The following is a 19,096-nucleotide window of genomic DNA, read 5'->3' as shown; positions in this document are numbered from 1 at the left end:
AACACAACACGTACTTACGTATTGCCTTTTGTGGATGTATATACAACCCGAAAGTTGAAAATTCTCAGCAGGTGGCTATCCTTTTCCAGGACTTCACCATTTTCTCCTTTACATTCCGATTGAATAAGGATCTTTTTGCAAATTTGATACCCCATGTGGGTTTGTCGTGCTTTTTATTTCGGATTTTTTTTTCTTAAAAAAAAACTAATTCCTTTTTAAACTTTGCTCCTCTTTAAACTTTGCAAACGTTTTTGTCTAATTTTAAAACTGATCTCCATCAATTAGGGTTGATTAAGAAACACTATGGTGAGCCATCCATATAATGTGCAAGAATCACAAGTTAAATCACATAGAGAGAGCACATTCCGAACCAAAAATAATTTAATGTAGGCACGCAGCAAATAAGACAATGCTGGCCGACCAAGAACTTTGTACTGAAAACTAAAAATATTGCGAGATACCAAGCTATATATTAGATTTAGAAACACCCGCTAGATTTCTATACCAAATGAGGAACGATTTGGTGAGATTACAAATTGATTGGATGTGTTTTTCGATCTTACTCTGGTGCTTGAAGCCCACAAAAGGCCGGCTGTGTAGAATATAAAACTCCACATCTTTTTATCGATTTGAAGTAAGAATATATCCATGTACTAAAATCATCGTATTGTCATTTTCAGCTTGGCCATACGTAAATTGCCAAGGAATTTCAGCGTTTATTCCAAAGAGTAAGGGATGTCACCTTATTACATGACTCATTAATCATATTAGTTTTACTCAAAAAAATTCCTAGCAATAGTTATGCCTTTTGTTAATTTATGAATTACTGTTCCATTTCGTCGGTTGCAATTGATTCTATGTCACCATTCCATTTGCCTTCAATTCCTTTTTATTAACTTTTTAATTTCGTATATCTTTCTTTTTTTTAAAAAAAAAAATTAAGTATACCTTAATTTCCAAATTCAAAAGAAACATCACTCTTCTATATCATAGTTATACTAACATTAAACTTCAACTTAATTATCCATTCAAAAAGCGTTTGGATTTTTTAAAACTTCATCCCATGATCCCAATCAACAAAATGGGTTGAATTTTGCTGTAAAAGATTTAGAGACGGAGTTAATAATTTTGATAAAATATCCAAATCCAGTACTTCTTCATTCAAAGGTTTTGTGTTTTAATACACAATGCAACTACACATATATTATATACAGACTCTATTATTATTTCTCCGCACGTGTACGTACAATGTATCACATTGAAAAGTAGTCGATATGCGACTTTGGTTAAAACCAAAAATGGGATACATACAACTGTGTTAATAAGACAACCTTATTCAAAACTTAAGGTTAGGGCAAGTACGCATGCATAAGCCTGTGGCTCACGAGTTTAATTCAAAGCCATATAGCACCGGCATCTTTGAGCAGTTTTTTCAAGGAGCCATTGAGCTGAAGGGTCATGACCGTGTTAGCTGAGCCTACGAATTTACCCCCAATAAACACGGCTGGGACTGAAGGGTTGCACCCTAGCCGCACCAGCGCCCACTCCATTTCCTTGCCTCGAGCGTCCTCATCGAGCTCATATATCGCCGGGCTCACCCCTTGATCGTAAAACAATCTCTTGATTGCATGGCACATGCAGCATGAACTCTTGCTGAATATCACCACTGCCTTCTGTGATGCCAATCTCCCTACGCGATCCATTTGAATTTTCTCAAGTGTCAAAGATAGCGACTAGATAGCTAGATATCGATCAAAATGTAGCCGTTAAAGTTGTCTAAAACGCGAAAAAAGTTGAGAAATTTTGATGGGAATGTGAGTAAGAGAGGAAGAGATGGAAGAAGTTGTAGCAAAATTTTATCCAAAATATAAGTAAAGGCTAGGCTTGTTCTGTGATGCAAATAGACCATTGAAGGTGCTATATATATATAGAGGCAGCGGAGCCGAGGGCCCAATGTGTGACGCGATAGAATATGAAATTATGTTACATTGTTTATTGCAAAGTAAGAAGGAGATGGAAAAGTTGAAGGTTCCTTTAGATATTTGGATTGATTCCCATGAATACACCCTTAATTTGAAAGTGACGTGTGTGGTTTAAAAAAAAAAAAAAATTCACCTAGTTGTTCTCAGAATCTTAAAAACTAATTGGATAAGCATTCTGAAAGTTGGAAAGTGAATATTAAACAAGAACACAACATATGTAACTTAGGCTAGCATTTTTTTTTGGGGACGAAAAAGCCCCCTTGATTACATGTCATATATATGACTATTAAGGTGTGGGTGAGGAATGTCAACCTTGGATAGGATGATATAATAAGATGTGATAGATGCAGAGACACAAAGAGGACTAGTTGTATCATAAAAAAAAAAATCGTGTGTGTGTTTATTTGATATTTTAAAATAAACGTTAAATCATTCATAAATCAGATGATGATGAACTGTGAACGGGTTACTTAGGTTCTGTTAGAAACATGATTGAATCTAAGGGGCCAATCAATAAATTTACCAAAAGATAATCAAACTTTGAATTTAATTTTTTCTATTTTTCCTACTTGCGGGCCAGTTCCACAGGGCCTCAATATAGTTCCTTCCTGCCTGTTATCATTCATATGTAACTTAGACGATCTTATTACTCATATAAAGGTTATTTTTGGGATGAAAATGCCCTTTGATTACACGTCATATGTATATGACTATCTGAGGTGGGTGAAGAATGTCAACTTTGGATTGGGTGGAGTGTAGAAGCAGAGACACAAAGCAGACTAGCTAATTGCAACATCATCGAAAATGATGTGCATTTATATAAATATATGAGGGCAATTAGTTAAATCTTTCATATATAATGTGGCTGATGAGGGCCACTTAAGTTTCGTAATGCGAGCCTTTGGTAATGTATATTATTGCATGATCGCTACCTCTTATTATTCACATAAAGGTTTTTGGTTGAATTTAAAACTTCACTATTATAGTCAATGGAAAAGGACTATCTTTACGTTTCGTAAATGCCTATAATTAATATTTTTTTTGCTGAATGTTATAATGGTCTTCGTTTGGGTACATAATTTGCTTGATTAAGGCGGATCTTCATTATTTAATTCTTATCACGAAATCTTTAGGATCTTTAATTTATTTGTTTCCTATCATAATCTTCATTTGATTCCTGTCAATACAAGATTGTTATCAGTAAGAGATTGGATATGATCGAGTCGATAATTAACAAAAATTCAGGGAATGATTTAAAGAACTAGAGTAGTCTACAGGTGGCAAAGATTCTACTGCGGGAAGTCAGCGTTGGCTTCCTCAGAAAAGAATAGTTCAGGGAGATAAGGAAAGATCAAAACAATATCATGAATCTGCCATACGATTCACGCTTTAGAAGTTGAATCAATTTCGTCTGCAGGCCTACATAATATGTTTTCTTAGTCTCTGACAAATGTATACAAAATAATAGAGTTGAAATTGATTACCATTTGCACTAAGTTGATCACTCAACTTGAATGTTGATTATAATTTGCATTGTGAATTTGACGCTATATGTTACTAGCTATTTAGCTTTCATTTATGTCTTAGTCCCACAGCAGAATATATAGCATCAAGGACTAGAGTTTCCATGTGAAAAAATTCCACTCTCGAATGAAATCAAAGTTGACAAGCTTGTTCAGATCTGCCGCTAGCTATATATAGACATTGTCCCATCTCCATATATGCACACGTTTTAAACATCTCGAATGAAATCAAAGTTGATGAGATTATTGATAACGATCTTAATTTTGCAGGCGATATAGCACAAATCACATCAACAGATTAGTGCCAATCAGTCATATAACAAGATAACTGAAGAATAATTTATTAAGATGATAGAGAATGATCGTTGTGAAAATAAATACACGTTTTGATATGGATCAAATTATGGTATCCCTTATGATATGCAAGTGATAAATATTTTGTTCGATAGTAAAATCTATAGGACAATAAGTTTGAGAGAATTTTCTTCCTTTTTTTTTTTTTTTTTGATGATTATATTTGTGCTCTTTGGAGAATTTGGAATGGAGAGGTATTCGTTGTGTTTTTGGTATCTACAAAAGTAATAAAGCTAAAATGTTCTTCTGCCTTTCGTTTTCGAGCTTTCTTTATTTGAGAAGGAATATATTACATGTAAGAGCAGAAAGCGATTTGTACACAGTGCTTGTACCTCCTGACCAACTCATCAAATCCTGACATGTGATGCCAGGATCCGTCCTCGCACTCTTCTTTTATATCTTTTGCGCCTAAAACTTGGCATTTTTTTTCATAATGTACACTTGTTGCTTCTATTCCTCTGAGAACAACCTTATCCCCTCTCTCTCAAATCTCAATGACGATCTGTTTGATTCACTGTACTAAGCCCATGTGCGTGCACACATCAAGCATATGTTCATCATTCATGTCATATGCATCATAACAATTAAAAAGAAATTAAAATCTTGGAGCTGATCACAATATGTTAGATATGAAAAGTTCAACGTTTGATTGTATTACTTGTTCTTCTTCTGTTTTGGGTGTTTACTTTTTGTACATGGTTTTTATTGTCAATGCATTTCTTTGGGGGGTTATGACTTATAATGTTGCCAACTTCGATCAAGTTTATCCTTCAATTTAATTTTTTTTTTCATCAAAGGTTCTCTGTTCTTGCTCCTTTATTAATTAATTCGAGAGACAGAGAAATTAAACAAGGTCGTCGTATTGATGACTTGGACAGCAATGAATGTTTCCAAAATTTATGATCTACATAACAAATATCATTGTTATGTACACAAAATTCGCTTTAATTACTAGACTAGCTCGTATCTTTGGACACAAACTCTAGGGTATAGAAGTTGGGACAATTAATAATCCGTAGAAATTTATTTGAATCTCAGTTTAATAGGCAGAAAAACAAAATAACATCCATGTGTTAGGCATGCGTGACATATCACAAATATATGCACTAGATTAATAATAATGGGCATAAACTTGCACGGCGAGCCAAGCATGCATGCATGCATGCAAATCCTGATACGAACGTGCCGGAGACGTGCTATGCTACGGTAAAAATAACCCTAAAAACTGGCTCTTGGCGTCCCAGTTGGGCCAGTTATACATGGGGATTATTTAATGTTTATTTTATTAATATATTTTTCGGTTCATGTAGACGTGGCTACCGAGTACCGACGCGACCTGAAAGTAGAGTATCATAACTCATAAGGAGTATTTATCTATTTAAAATACGCATGCTTTTAACGTTACTATCGACGCAAATTAAGATTCCAACTCGTAACAATAACAAAAGCTGGAAAAAAAAAAAAGTCAAGCAGCTTTTACATTGATGGGATTTTTCTAGAGACGGCATCTTTTAATAATTATTGACAAGTTAATCAGTAAGAAAACTTCAAAAACTAAAGGCGCGTGCTACGTTTTTGAATTTCTTAATCAACCTAATTACCTTTTCCATTTGATGAAACATTAACATTTCTTGATTGATCAAATGAACTTTCCAGGTACGGATCAGTCAAACGTATATTTAAATTAAAGCACTTTTGCCAATGTATTTCTTTTTTTTTGGTATTTCTTTGAGTATTATATATTGAAATTCGTATTTTGGGGAAGATGATGATGATAGGGCATCATGCATATGGCATATCTGTCTCCACTTTCCTTGTACGGTCACTTTTCTTTGGAGCAAAATGCTTGCTGCTGAAAGTGAAGCTTGCTTAGCTTTTTTTTAGGTGTATTAAGTTATCTGTTATCTGAAAATTAATCAAGATTCGAGCCGGGTAGGACTACTAGGGCGGTAAAACTCTCCCAATAAATATTTAATGCAATTGCATTTTCAAGTTTCGAATCGAGAACTTTAGTTAAGATAGAACAGCCCCATACAAGCTAATCTACACGTTTGCTGGTAAAGCTTGCTTAGCTTAATATATATATATTATCCGAGAATCCTAAACTTTATAAATTCCGGTTTAGAAAGTCTAGTTTCATTTTTAAAGTACTGTAAATTGCAAAAAAAAAAAAATTACAATGTTGTAAATAGTGTCTTCGACTTTTGTAAAATCTAGGATTCTCAAATTGTAAAAAATAATAACAAAAAGAACGTAAAAAAAAAATGACTCATTGATGGGAAACTATTCCACGTGGTTTACCATAAATTAAAATAATGTAATTAAGATTTTAAACTTAAATTTATGGCGATATACAACTATTCAATGCGATTCAACATTACGTTGTTAAGGGAGTGTGTGTGTATGTATATATCATTTCGAAACTAAACTTTAAAACTGCATAGTTTTAAAGATTTTTTAAACTTTTCCGTACTCTAAAATCTTGAATTAGAAAATTTTTATATATACACACACTTATCGTTATAACGTAACTTATAAGTTTGAGATCTTTTTCTTTTTAATACATATCTGATCTACTTCTTCCTTTTCACTTGGCTTGGCTACCTCTTATCTTTTTATTTCATTTATTGAGTTGGATGCGAATCTGATTACGGACCAAAAAAAAGGGTCCCAATTGGATAAATCCTACAGCGTCTCTCCAACTCAGCAGATGCCCACAAGATAGCTACAGAAGAAGTATTGTCTTTACATGAACAACAGAAAATTACCAAATTATATACAGCTCAATTTCGGGTTCAATTTAATATTGATCCACAAAACTGTATCCAATCCGTTTTATCTCTCCTTTCGCTGCTAAAAAGAAAGTAAACCATATCCTGGAAATTTAGTTCCCTGGTCCATAAGGTCCATAATGGACATAATGACCCATTTTGTCAATTCTCAAATGCGTAATGCATTTTAGAAAAAAACTTGCATGGGACTCGAAACATATATATGCATAATAATTCTTTGCTGCGGATATGTCTAAATAAAAATTTTGTATGGATTTGCATAAAATTCGCATTTAAACAACCGCACGTGATAGGATAATGAATGTCACAAGATCATAATGCCGTACAACAAGACCTCTCGCATTGATCTAGGCTACTTTCCGTATTGCATAGATTCGTTTTTGTGCAACACTTCCATGAGAACTTTTCATCTAATGATCAAGAAGTAAAATTCGAAACCGACCCAAATAACTTTTCTTTTAACACCTTCCAAAATCCTATATAAACGAGTGCCCCATCGGAAGCTCAACCACATCACAGCAAAACCTCAAGCACTAGCTACCTAGGAAATAGTTAGTTTCATCACATTTTTCATACTATACAAGCTTGCATTGCATTGCTTTGTTCTCTTTCATCTTCGTTTCTTTACTTCTCTAGCATTGTATCCACAATTCAATTAATAATATGGCAATGGAGCGAGTAGCCAAAATGGCATCAGAGAGGCCAGTGGTGATCTTCAGCAAGAGCTCTTGCTGCATCTGCCACTCAATCAAGACTCTCTTCTGTGACTTTGGAGTGAACCCAGCTGTTTATGAGCTGGACGAGATGCCGGGCGGGCGTGAGCTTGAGCAGGATCTTCAAAGGCTCGGTTGCAGCCCCGCGGTGCCGGCCGTGTTCATCGGCGGTGAGCTGGTTGGTGGAGCCAATCAAGTCATGAGTCTTCATCTCAATCGGTCTTTGATCCCAATGCTTAAAAGGGTTGGAGCAATATGGGTCTGATTAAAACTAATTTTTAATCAGTTACGAATCTTTTTGCGCATCGGGCACTTTTTAATTATAAATTAATAAACATGTGATGTGACTTAGCTAGCTTAGTTGCATAATATGACATATTAAGAGGATTATTATATACTATATAGGTGTCGGATGTCTTGGTTTTAGTCCTAATGAATCTACTAATCACTATGTATCGCGTGAATGTCGTCTTTTTGGTATCGTAATGTTGTGGTTTTGTTTGCTAATAAAGTTGCTGTTTTTTTTCACTACTTTTTTCATTATATATATTATATTTTATATATACATATATATGCCTATTTATTTCCTTCAGCCTTTGCAATTAATATATAGCTAGATAATAGCTAATTGTGCATTATCAATAATGAAACTAAGAGTTCTTAATTTGACGAGGATCGTTTAACTATGTCGTTATCATGAGATTCAGTGCATTAATTTTGGTATGGTCCAGCTCAATGATAATGAATTACAATATATATAACAAATAATTTTTCTCTTGACAAGTTCAATTAATTGCTAATGACACGCAACACCAGCTCATGCGTGGTTTCATTAATTCACTTGGCAATAAACGGCTTCAAGCAGTTCAAGGTTGATGCCAAAAAGAGGCTGGTAGTTTCATACTTTAGGTTGTTCTCATATACATCCGAATCGTTTTGAAGTTCGAACCATTTTCTCGGAATTTTATTAATGTGGGCGAGGAAAGGCCGATGTTGATGCACGGGCTCCCTTGCCGACCGAAGTTTAATTTGGTTGGTTGATTTATTTATGTATATATTTTAGTACTATTATTATTATTTTTGATTAATGGGATCATGGACCACTAGCTTTCTCTCCGAATAATTAACTTTTGAAGTAGTGATATTTGATCCTATCTAATTATTTTCTCCACTTTTTAATTAATGCCATATAATTCTAAAATTACCTTATATATATAAACTCATCGTCTTGGACTCTTGATAATCTAAAATACCTAACAGTTAGCAAGAATTGGATATAAAGTCGAAATATCATGATTCATGGGATTCTTTTCCAAAAAAAAGAAAAATGATATGTGTATATATATCGTGTGGGTTGTCCTTTTGTTTCTTACTAACTCAAATTCTTTACGATTATTGTTAATTCATTCTACAGTTGCTCCCCCTACCCTAGTTCTATGCAGCAGTTGTGCCATGACTATGAGCGTTCACCATTGTTGCAATTCATGCAAGCACACTTTCACTTGTATATGAGATGATGATGATGGTATAAAATAAAGAATATAGATAGGAGAGATAACAGGAATTGCTTATGGGTTTTAATCATATGTTTTCAATATATACACAACTAGAGTTAGTTAATTACAGTAAGTGCACAATTGTAGCCTAGAGTTATGAAAGTCAAATATACAAATAATAAAGGAATTGTACAATTACACTGTGACTTTATGAGTATACTTAATTTGCCCCCACAAGATGGTGTTCTCATTGACGACACCAATCTTGGGATGAAGAAGGCTTAGCCGTTGACAAGATAAAGGTTTGGTGAAGGCATCCACTAATTGATCTTGAGATGATACATGAGACACTCGGAGATCACCATTTTGAACTTTATGACGAACAAAGTGAAAGTCAATGGCTATGTGTTTCATGCGAGAGTGATAAACGGGATTGACACAAAAATAAGTGGTGCCAGCATTGTCACAATAGATGGTAGGCTGTGGAAGAGAAAGTCGAAGTTCACCTAATAACGATTGAATCCAGGAAAGTTCAGCAATAGCGGATGCAACAGTCAGATTTGGTGGATGATCGAGCAATAGTTTTTTGCTTCTTAGAGCTTCAAGAAATGGGATTTTGACCAAGGAACACGATACAGGCACTGGTAGAGGTGTAATCACTTTTGTTACCCACCTAGTCAGCATCAGAGAATGCATGCAAGAGAAGTGGAGAATGCTTGTGGAGAAATAAGACATGATGAATAGTACCTTTAAGGTATCTTAAAATACGATTGGCAGCAGTCCAATGAGAAGTTGTTGGTTTGTGCATGAATTGAGAAAGCTTGTTGACTATGAAAGCGATGTCAGGACGAGTGAGAGAGAGGTATTGGAGGCTGCCAACAAGTTATCGATATTCAATAACATCAGATAGATTTGTTCCATCATCCAATGATAGAGAAAAATCTTATTGATAAATGAGTATGTACATCTTTAGCACCAAACATATTGTAACGAGTAAGTATGTCTCTAATATATTTATGTTGGGTTAAAAATAAACCAGTTGACATGGAGATGACTTCCATACCGAGAAAATAATTGAGGGGCCTAAGGTCCTTAATGGAGAACCTATCAGCAAGCTTACTTACAAATTTGTCTAGCATAGAATTATCATTGCCAGTGAGGATTAGATCATCAACATAAACTAATAAATAAGCAACATTATCATCATGAGAGTAAATAAATAAAGAAGCATCTGATAGTGAATTGAAAAATCTCATTGGCAAAAGAAAGTTTCGAAGCTCAGTGTACCAGGTACGTGGGGCTTACTTAAGGCCATAGAGTGGCTTTCGAAGTTTGCAAACATGAGTAGGATACGTGGGATCTATAAAACCAGGCAGTTAAACATAAATATCTCCTCTAATAAGTGCCCATGGAAAAAGACATTGTTCACATCAAGTTGACGCAAAGGCCAACCTTGTGATAGTGCCAAACACAATATAAAGCGAACGGTAGTATGCTTGATAACAAGGCTAAATGTTTCAGTGTAATCAAGCCTAGGCCGCTGATGAAATCCCTTGGCTACAAGTCAAGCCTTATATCGATTAATAGGACCATCAGCATTTCGTTTAGTTCGAAATACCCATTTGCAACCCACAAGATTTTAAGACGGATGAAATTGAGTGAGCTCCCAGGTGCCGTTACGAATAAGGGCATCAAACTCCTCAGACATGGTTGTTCTCCATTCTGGTTGTGTTAATGCTTTTGAGATAGATGTAGGTTCAGTAACAGCTGGAGGTATATGGCGGGTGGAGACAAAAAATCACGGATTGGCTTTAAAGATATTATTTTAGGCACGTATGGTGACACGATTAGTTTCCATTAGTGTTGGTGAAGGTGGGCGTGAGACATTCTTTTTAGATGAGAAAATGTTATTGTCAAAGGCATCCTATGGGGTCGAAGATGGAGAAATGACTTGCTTATGCATCGTAACCGAAGGAGAGGAATTTTTGGAAACACTTGTAGTGGGAGACACATGATTTTGGGTTAGATTTTGTGGAGACATATTTGGTTGAGCTGAGGAGGAGGGATTTTCAGGGAAGTTAGAGGAATGTAAGTGGGGTTGGTAAATTGCAGGAATATAAATGGAAGGATGAATATTTGACTGAATTAAGGGGGAATGATTTTCTGTATGGACAATTGTACTTGAAGTATGAATGGAAATATGTGACGGTGAATTAAGTGAAGGAGCCCATTTGGAAAGATTTTCTTCATTCTGGGCAAGTTTTAGGCAATAGAAGCATATGGAAATATATTCTCAACAAATTGTACATGTCGAGAGATGTAAAGTTTTTTTGTGGTGGGGTCAAGGCATTTAAAAGCACTTTGTGTGGAGGAGTAACCTAAGAAAACACAAGGCTTAGATTTAGGTTCTAATTTATAAGTAGTGTAAGGTTTGAGCCGTGGGTAACATAGGCACCCAAAAACTTGTAATTTTGTGCAATTAGGCGAACGACCAACTAATTTTTCGAATGGTGAAATTAATTGGAGGAGTGGAGTGGGCATACGATTAATAAGATATGCCAGTGAGAAAGACATAAGTCCAAAATTAAAAGGGTAAAAAAGCTTGATTCAAAAGAGTGAGCCATGTTTCAACAAGATGAAGGTGACAACGCTCAGCTGAACCATTGTGTTCGGTAGTAAATGGTGGAGTAAGGAAGTGAAAGATATCATGAGATTCAATGAAGGACTTTAAAGCTTGAAATTCACCACCACCATCATTGTACATAGAAATGATGGGACATTGGAAGAATTTTTCCATAACTAATTTAAAGCGAATAAAGATTTAAGCAACATTAGATTTTCTTTTAATAGGAAATAACCATATGTATTTTGTATAGTGGTCGACAAAAATCACATAATAGTTAAACTCATCATGAGATGGAATAGGTAATGGTCCCTAAACATCTGAATATATAAGCTCTAATGGAGAATTACTTCGAAGAGGTGACATGTTAAAAGGAAATTTACAATATTTATTGCAATGACAAGCATTACAATGAAAATCTAAGGTAACAGAAGATAATAATGACAAATTATGAGCAAAAATTATATTATTAAGAATTTTGTTGAGGGATGGCCAAGTTTGTTATGCCATTGTTGGAATGGTGCTTTGACACTAGCAAAGGCAAGGATATGTTTTGACATGGACGATGCATGAGCTAGTTGTTGTGCAAATTTTAATGTACTCGCAAGCGCACGAATCTATTGTAGTATAGATCAATGGTGACGAGTGTCGATCCCACGAGGAGGTGGATTTTAATTATAGGTAGAATTAATTTTGTAAATGGGTGGTTGAAATTGTGGTGGAAGTGATTTAAATTATCATAAAATTGGAATTGAGATGGCGATAATAAATTCTAAAATTGGAATTGCAATGGCGATAATAAATTGAAGCGAAATCTATTGAAATGACGTACTTGGGTATCTGGATCCGTATCAACATGCATCATTAGCTAAATAATCCGTATTAATGCCAATTAAATCATGAGGGGGGAATCCACACCTCATGAACCACGCTCTAATCAATATGGTGCTAAGGGCTTATCGTGCCAAATAATAATAACCTTGTACTAGAGGGTCGGTGAAACCAAAGCGGTACTAGACAAGATTAATATTATTTGTCGACGAGAAGTCAAAACATCCACAAAAACTAGAGAGGAAGAGAAAATAAATTTACCAAATAAAGCCCATGACACATGTTGAGACTTCACCTTCAACCCAAGCTTGAAAGAAAATTAGCCACTCATAATTGAACTAGGGGCAAAATGGGAATTTATTAAAATACGAAGAAAATACAAGATGGAGAGGGAATTACAGAAAACAGAGTCCAAAAATGGATTCAGAGATATCAAATTAAGGGGGAGAGGCCTCCTTTTTATAGACACATGGAGTAAATCGTGGCCATCGGATTAAAAACAGTTTGGACGCTCAGGATTGCGCCACGTCATCAATCAACAGTACGCGGTTTGACCACGCGAATGAACAGTAACGCGGTTTGATCCGGATGAATAGTAACGCAGTTTGACTCGGATGAACAGTGCTATTTTTCCTTTTATGCTCCTCCTAAGGTTTTTGACCGTCCTGAGTTCAAAAGTGATGTCCGTTTTGCCATCTGATCTCTCGTTTATTGTGAAATGACTATGATGCCCCTAAAATACATAAAATACTTAATTAAAATAAAACAAACGGAATTAAATCAAAAGAATGTTAAATTCATAAAAGTAAAGGTGTTAGTAAGACTTGAAATGTAAAATGATGGTTTTCTCCTTTATAAATATGCATTTTCTAACACTCAACACACCCCCCAACCAGCTTATTGTTAGTCCCTAGCAAATGAAGCAAAAATAAAATTCAAATTCAAATTCAAATTCAAAATGATTTTTTTTTTAAATTTAGAAACACTCGTGTTTATTCAATCAGATTAATGATAGCAATCAAATAAAAGTATAAGCATTATCTCCAGTCTAAAGCAACATCACACTCACATCAACCATCTACATGAATTAGCCCAGTAGACTTTGTTATATCTACTTTCAAGAATGACATGTCAAACCCCAAAATCTCACTGGAAGTAGTGACACTCTCACAAATAAATTAAACCCACTAAAAATAGTCACTCCAATGAATGGTAATTGAGAGAGAAAATAATAAAGAAGTGATATCACATGCTCTCACCAAAATGAAATAAATATGCCCTCAGCTTAGAAATAATACGATCTCAAGTCAAACAAAAATGCTAGTCAACCCACTTTATTTATCTTTTTTTTTATTATGCATTACTACATCTTTTTAGCCCATATAACTAGCTTCTACTTCAAACTATAGTTCCCTAAAATCAAGAAGGACTTTTATTAGGACGTAACGTAGGCTGAGGACATGGCTAACAAAGAAGGGAAATAAGGAAAACAAAATGTATGTTTGAGAAAAATGCAGAGAATTTTTTTTTTTTTGGAAGTTGCAAGGTGGATTTCACCTATTATTTTTATTTTTATTCTTTTGAAACAACAATTTTTGTCTTAGGCATAACTTCACTGAACAAAATAATTATTTACATTTTTCTCAAACATAAATAGGTGGTGGAACTTATAAGACATCGGGTAATACTCCAAATCGGAGTGGGTCAAGATGATAAGTTGACAAAGAAAAAGTTTTTTTTTTAAAAGGCTCAAAAGGGTTAACTATGGATATTTAATAAAAAGGATGGCTAGAAAGGCTCAAACGGATCAAAGATGGCATTTCCATCGTCTTTTAGGGCTCTAAATAATCATCCATATCTACTAGTTAGATGGGCCTCCCAATGTAACAACACACATTTTTTTCTTTTTTTCTTTTTTTATTTTACAATTTTTTTTAAGGGTTAACTCAAAAGCAATTTAGAGATCGTGTGTAAAATAATAAACTGCTAAGCTATATAAAGAGTGGGCAAAAGGGTTATTCTCCAAGAAAAATAATAGGCTCAAAAACTCACTTGGTACTTATTATGACATGTTCATTCCTTCAAGCAACTCACATTTGTCTCTGACATCAACATGTAGAGTAGCAAACATAACGTAGCATCACTTCAGACCAAAGATAATACAAATACTAAAATTTGAAATTAATCATGTCATCCAATGTTAAAACAAATCACACAAATTTTTTTTTTCAAACAACATTCTACCCCCCAACCTATTCTAAGCATGAAAGGAAAATATGCATGCAGAAATGTGAAAATGATGCATAAAAACTAATTAGAAAAGTTACACGTAAAATGATAGAAAACGAAAATGAATTTTTTTTTTAAAGAAGGTGCGTTTCTAGAGGAACTACACTCCATATTCAGCCATCTTCGACTCAAAAGTTGGAAAATGTATATTTATAGAGGAGAAAAAAAAGAAGAAGAAAAATGAACATCAAAACTTAATAAAGAAAAAGAAATTTTTTAAAAATTTTTTTTAAACAATGAAGATGCGTTTCTAGAGTCACTACCCTCTATATTCAGTCATCTTCAACACAAAAAGTTAGCAATAGTTAAACAAAAAATTAGTAAAAACTTAACCAAACTTCCACAATTGTCGACTATTCCCTCCCCCCAACCAGAACGAAACATTGTCCTCAATATTTGAAAGGAAATAAGTAGAGTTTAGAAGACATCACCTGGGTGGTGCAACACAAAAGAAAATATTTACAAGCGGAGAGTTAAATCTAATTTATACTTCTTACTGCGGCTATTGTTACCATCATTATTTGGGCGCTCCAACACAAAGGTCCAGGGGTCTGGCTTCGGTTTATAAGCTTGTAACAGATCAAGTAGCTCATTAGCAGTGTGAGCACAAATAAAAAGTTTTTTCACATTAGAAGGAATGAAATAGTTTTTTATTGCATGGTTAAGAAATGCTATAAAGCCATCATAAAAGTTATTGACATTTAACAAACCGATGAGTTTCTGGTGGATGTACAGATGGGCCCAAGATGCTAGTGTGATAAGTGCCTCTAGTGTTGCAAGATCTCCTGGAAGGAAAATAAAAGCATCAGCATGATTAAGCATTTCAGTTATTCTTTCTTGCATACCTGAGATGACTAACTCTTCTCCAGTTGATGAGTCAGACGAACTGCCCAATGGTTTTAAGTCTCTGGGGATGATGCCTAACACTTGACTTCCTCTTATAAAAGCTGCTTCTGAGACCATTTTTGATAACCCTCGGTTACCTCCTCCATACACCAAGTGTAATTTTCTCTCTGCTATACTTCGACCAAGATCGATGGCTGCCTCAACGAACTCTTTATGTTTGCCATAGGTAAATCCAGAAAGCACACAAATGTTCTTGAATTGTCTATTTGGAGTAGCTGCCATTGGGATACTTCTCAAAAAATAATTTGTGAGTGCTTGACAAAAAAAATCACATTTAAGAGTCTTGGTGACAGTGGGTCACAGTTGTGTATGAGGTAATATGTCAGTGTCAAATAACGCGTAAAGCACGTGGCTCGCGAGTCAAAAAGGAAACAGTAAAAAAAGAAAAAGCAAACAGTAATAAAATTATTAAAGACAATAATACACACAATAAAACAATAGTGAAATAAAAAAAATAGTAAAGTGAAAGGATATTTACAGGTAGTTGCGACTGTGGCTCACATCTTCCTCTGGTTTTACGTCCAGAAACGGCTTGAACGCCCTCTATGGGTCGAGGATGGGCTTCCTATCCAGTTTTCTTATAAACTGGCAAACATGGTCGTTTATAGTCAGATTCCCGAGACTATATCGTGCGTGCTCTTTCAAGAAAAATGGCCATAACTGGAGAATCACGCTTTGCACATATCCATTGGGATGCGTTTCAAGAGACAAAAGGATATCATCCAATGACTCCTTATTCAAGCCATCCCTAATGAATTGAATCTTATCTTCCCTGTTATCAGACACCGTTCCTAAAGAACATGAATTTTTATTGCAACTCATTTTGGCACACTTATGACAAGCAACAGAAATTCTTCGAGCTCGTCGTTTTCTTGCATAATTTCCTTTACCACAACCAGGCATGTATGCAATAAATTTTGGAGGTAACTCACCTGCCGATCGTATTTTAGCCTTGATTAACCAACGGATGTCAGTAGGTATGTTATTCCTCATAAGTAATCGCATGCGTTCAGACCGAGCTTTATAGATCATAAGGAGGGCATTCTGAGGAAGTGAAGGGAATCGTTTGTGAAGCTTCGCTAGAGTCTCGTTTCTGTCCATTCTTTCGCCTCAGAATATCAGTTATTATGGGAAACTGAAGTAACCGACTTGATTGTCACGGAGTACCGTTATCCGCCACTTCACCGGGGTAACAAACTAAAGCACACAAACAGAAAAACAAATTAAAACACACAAAGAAAATTAAAATCGTCCTCTTATTGAATTTACCTCAAGCTCCAACTGGATGTCGTAAACACTTCTCTCAATGTCTCTGAGTTGGCTTTCTAAACCCTCAACATAGGCTACTAACTCTAGTGGCTGTAGAGCCCAAATGCGATGTGTTTTACAAAATTAAATCTGCCTTTTGAGATGAGTTTTGGCACGTTGAAGTGGTTTAAGAATGTTCAGGAGGAACGGTCTAAGTAAGGTACTCATGATTAAAAATGATAAGAAAAAACTTAATAGTTAAACAAACACACTTATGCAAAAATAATTTCAATTAGCAAAAGAATAATATAAAGAAAGAAAGAAGAAAAAAAAATCAAATCACCGAAAAGAAAAAAAATCAATTCAAATTTGGTGGGTTACTCAAATTTATTTCGATGTCTTCTCCATGTGGTTGGTATTCTAGATATGGCTTTAATCTTTGACCATTAACTTTAAACGTGACACCGTTCTTTGGGTCCTTAATTTCAATTGCCCCATGTGGAAAAACAGTATGAACAATAAATGGGCCAGACCAACGAGAGCGTAACTTACCTGGGAATATGTGCAAGCGAGAATTGAATAAAAGCACTTTCTGACCTGGAGTGAACGATTTTCTCATAATTTGCTTATCATGGAAAAACATCATTCCGAATTTCTTCAAGTTCTGCCAGTTGTAATCTTCTTTCTGAGCTGGCTTGCTGCATGTCAAAATTGAATTTCTTGATGGCCAAATATGCACGATGCTCGAGTTTCACAGGTAGGTGGTAAGCTTTTCCATACACTAGCTTGTAGGGTAACATCCCAATCGGGGTCTTAAAAGCCGTTCTATATGCCCATAATGCATCATCAAGTCTTAATGACCAATCTTTTCTGTCTGGCCTCACCGTTTTTTCTAATATGTGCTTTATTTCTCGATTAGATATCTCAACTTGGCCACTGGTTTGCGGATGATATGAGGTTGCCACTTTGTGTGTGATTGAATACTTTGTCAAAAGAGCTTTGAATGCTTTGTTACAAAAGTGGGCACCACCATCACTGATTATCGCTCGAGGGAATCCAAAGCGTGAAACAATGTTGCTTTTCAAAAATGCTATCACCACCTTGTGATCATTGGTCCTACATGGAATTGCTTCTACCCATTTCGATACATAGTCAACAGCAACCAATATGTATTGATGGCCAAAAGACGGGGGAAAGGGTCCCATGAAGTCGATACTCCATACATCAAAAATCTCAACCACTAAAATTGGATTTAGTGGCATCATATTCCTTCGCGTAATGCTCCCCATTCATTGACACCTATCACATGAAGAACAGAAAGTGTAAGCGTCTCGAAATATAGTTGGCCAATAGAAACCACATTGTAAAACTTTAGTTGCTATTTTCTTAGCACTGAAATGACCTCCACGAGCTTGTTTATGGCAGAATGAAAGAATATTCTGAATTTCATTTTCTGGGACGCATCGTCTAACAATTTGATCAGCACAATACTTGAACAAATACGGGTCATCCCAAAAGAAATTCTTTATCTCTGCAAAGAATTTAGCCTTGTCTTGCTTGGTCCAATGCTCTGGAAGTTTACCTGTAACAAGATAATTAACTATATCAGTATACCAAGGCAATACTTCCACACTCATTAATTATTCATCTGGAAATGATTCATTCAATATTAATGGCTCTGTAATTGTGTTAAAATGGAGACGAGAGAGGTGGTCCGCTACAACATTTTCTGTCCCTTTCTTATCTTTGAATTCCAAGTCAAATTCCTGCAAAAGTAACACCCAACGAATTAGTCTAGCTTTTGCATCTTTCTTTGTGAGAAGATATTTAAGAGCAGCATGATCCGTGAATATAATTATTTTACAACCAATGAGATAGGATCGAAATTTTTCCAATGCAAACACTACTGCTAGCATTTCTTTTTCAGTAGTTGAATAGTTCAATTGTGCATTATTTAATGTCATACTAGCATAGTAAATAACATGGGGAGTTCGATCAACTCTTTGTCCTAAAATTGCTCCTACTGCATAATCAGATGCATCACACATTAGCTCAAATGATAAGCTCCAGTTCGGAGCCTGAATGATGGGTGATGATGTTAACAACTGCTTTAATTTTTCAAAAGCCACAAGACATGAATCATTAAAGATAAAAGGTACATCCTTAGCAAGTAAATTGCATAAGGGTCTAGAAACTTTACTAAAATCTTTAATGAAACGTCTATAGAAACCAGCATGCCCAAGGAAAGATCTTACTTCTCTGACTGTTTTGGGTGGAGGAAGATTAAAAATGAGATCCACCTTGGCTTTGTCAACCTCAATACCTTTGCTCGAAATAAT

At 35.2% G+C, this 19,096-nt stretch overlaps 2 protein-coding genes across 2 annotated transcripts; one reads left to right on the top strand and one right to left on the bottom strand.

The window, feature by feature from the left end:
- Positions 1-1,137: 1,137 nt before the first annotated feature.
- On the bottom strand, positions 1,138-1,911 carry LOC102631000 (monothiol glutaredoxin-S10). Its single transcript, XM_006489070.4, has one exon. The coding sequence runs from the start codon at positions 1,701-1,703 to the stop codon at positions 1,395-1,397; it is 309 nt and encodes a 102-aa protein (XP_006489133.1). The 5' UTR covers positions 1,704-1,911; the 3' UTR covers positions 1,138-1,394.
- Positions 1,912-7,147: 5,236 nt separating this feature from the next.
- LOC102631303 (monothiol glutaredoxin-S2) lies at positions 7,148-7,892 on the top strand. The gene has a single exon (XM_006489071.4). The coding sequence runs from the start codon at positions 7,315-7,317 to the stop codon at positions 7,627-7,629; it is 315 nt and encodes a 104-aa protein (XP_006489134.1). The 5' UTR covers positions 7,148-7,314; the 3' UTR covers positions 7,630-7,892.
- The last annotated feature ends 11,204 nt before the right edge of the window (positions 7,893-19,096 follow it).

The sequence above is a fragment of the Citrus sinensis genome, chromosome 1 (genome assembly GCF_022201045.2).
Source record: "Citrus sinensis cultivar Valencia sweet orange chromosome 1, DVS_A1.0, whole genome shotgun sequence".
NCBI lineage: Eukaryota > Viridiplantae > Streptophyta > Magnoliopsida > Sapindales > Rutaceae > Citrus > Citrus sinensis.
Note: the sequence above shows the minus strand (reverse complement) of the source record. Positions and strands in the feature narration are given on the sequence as shown.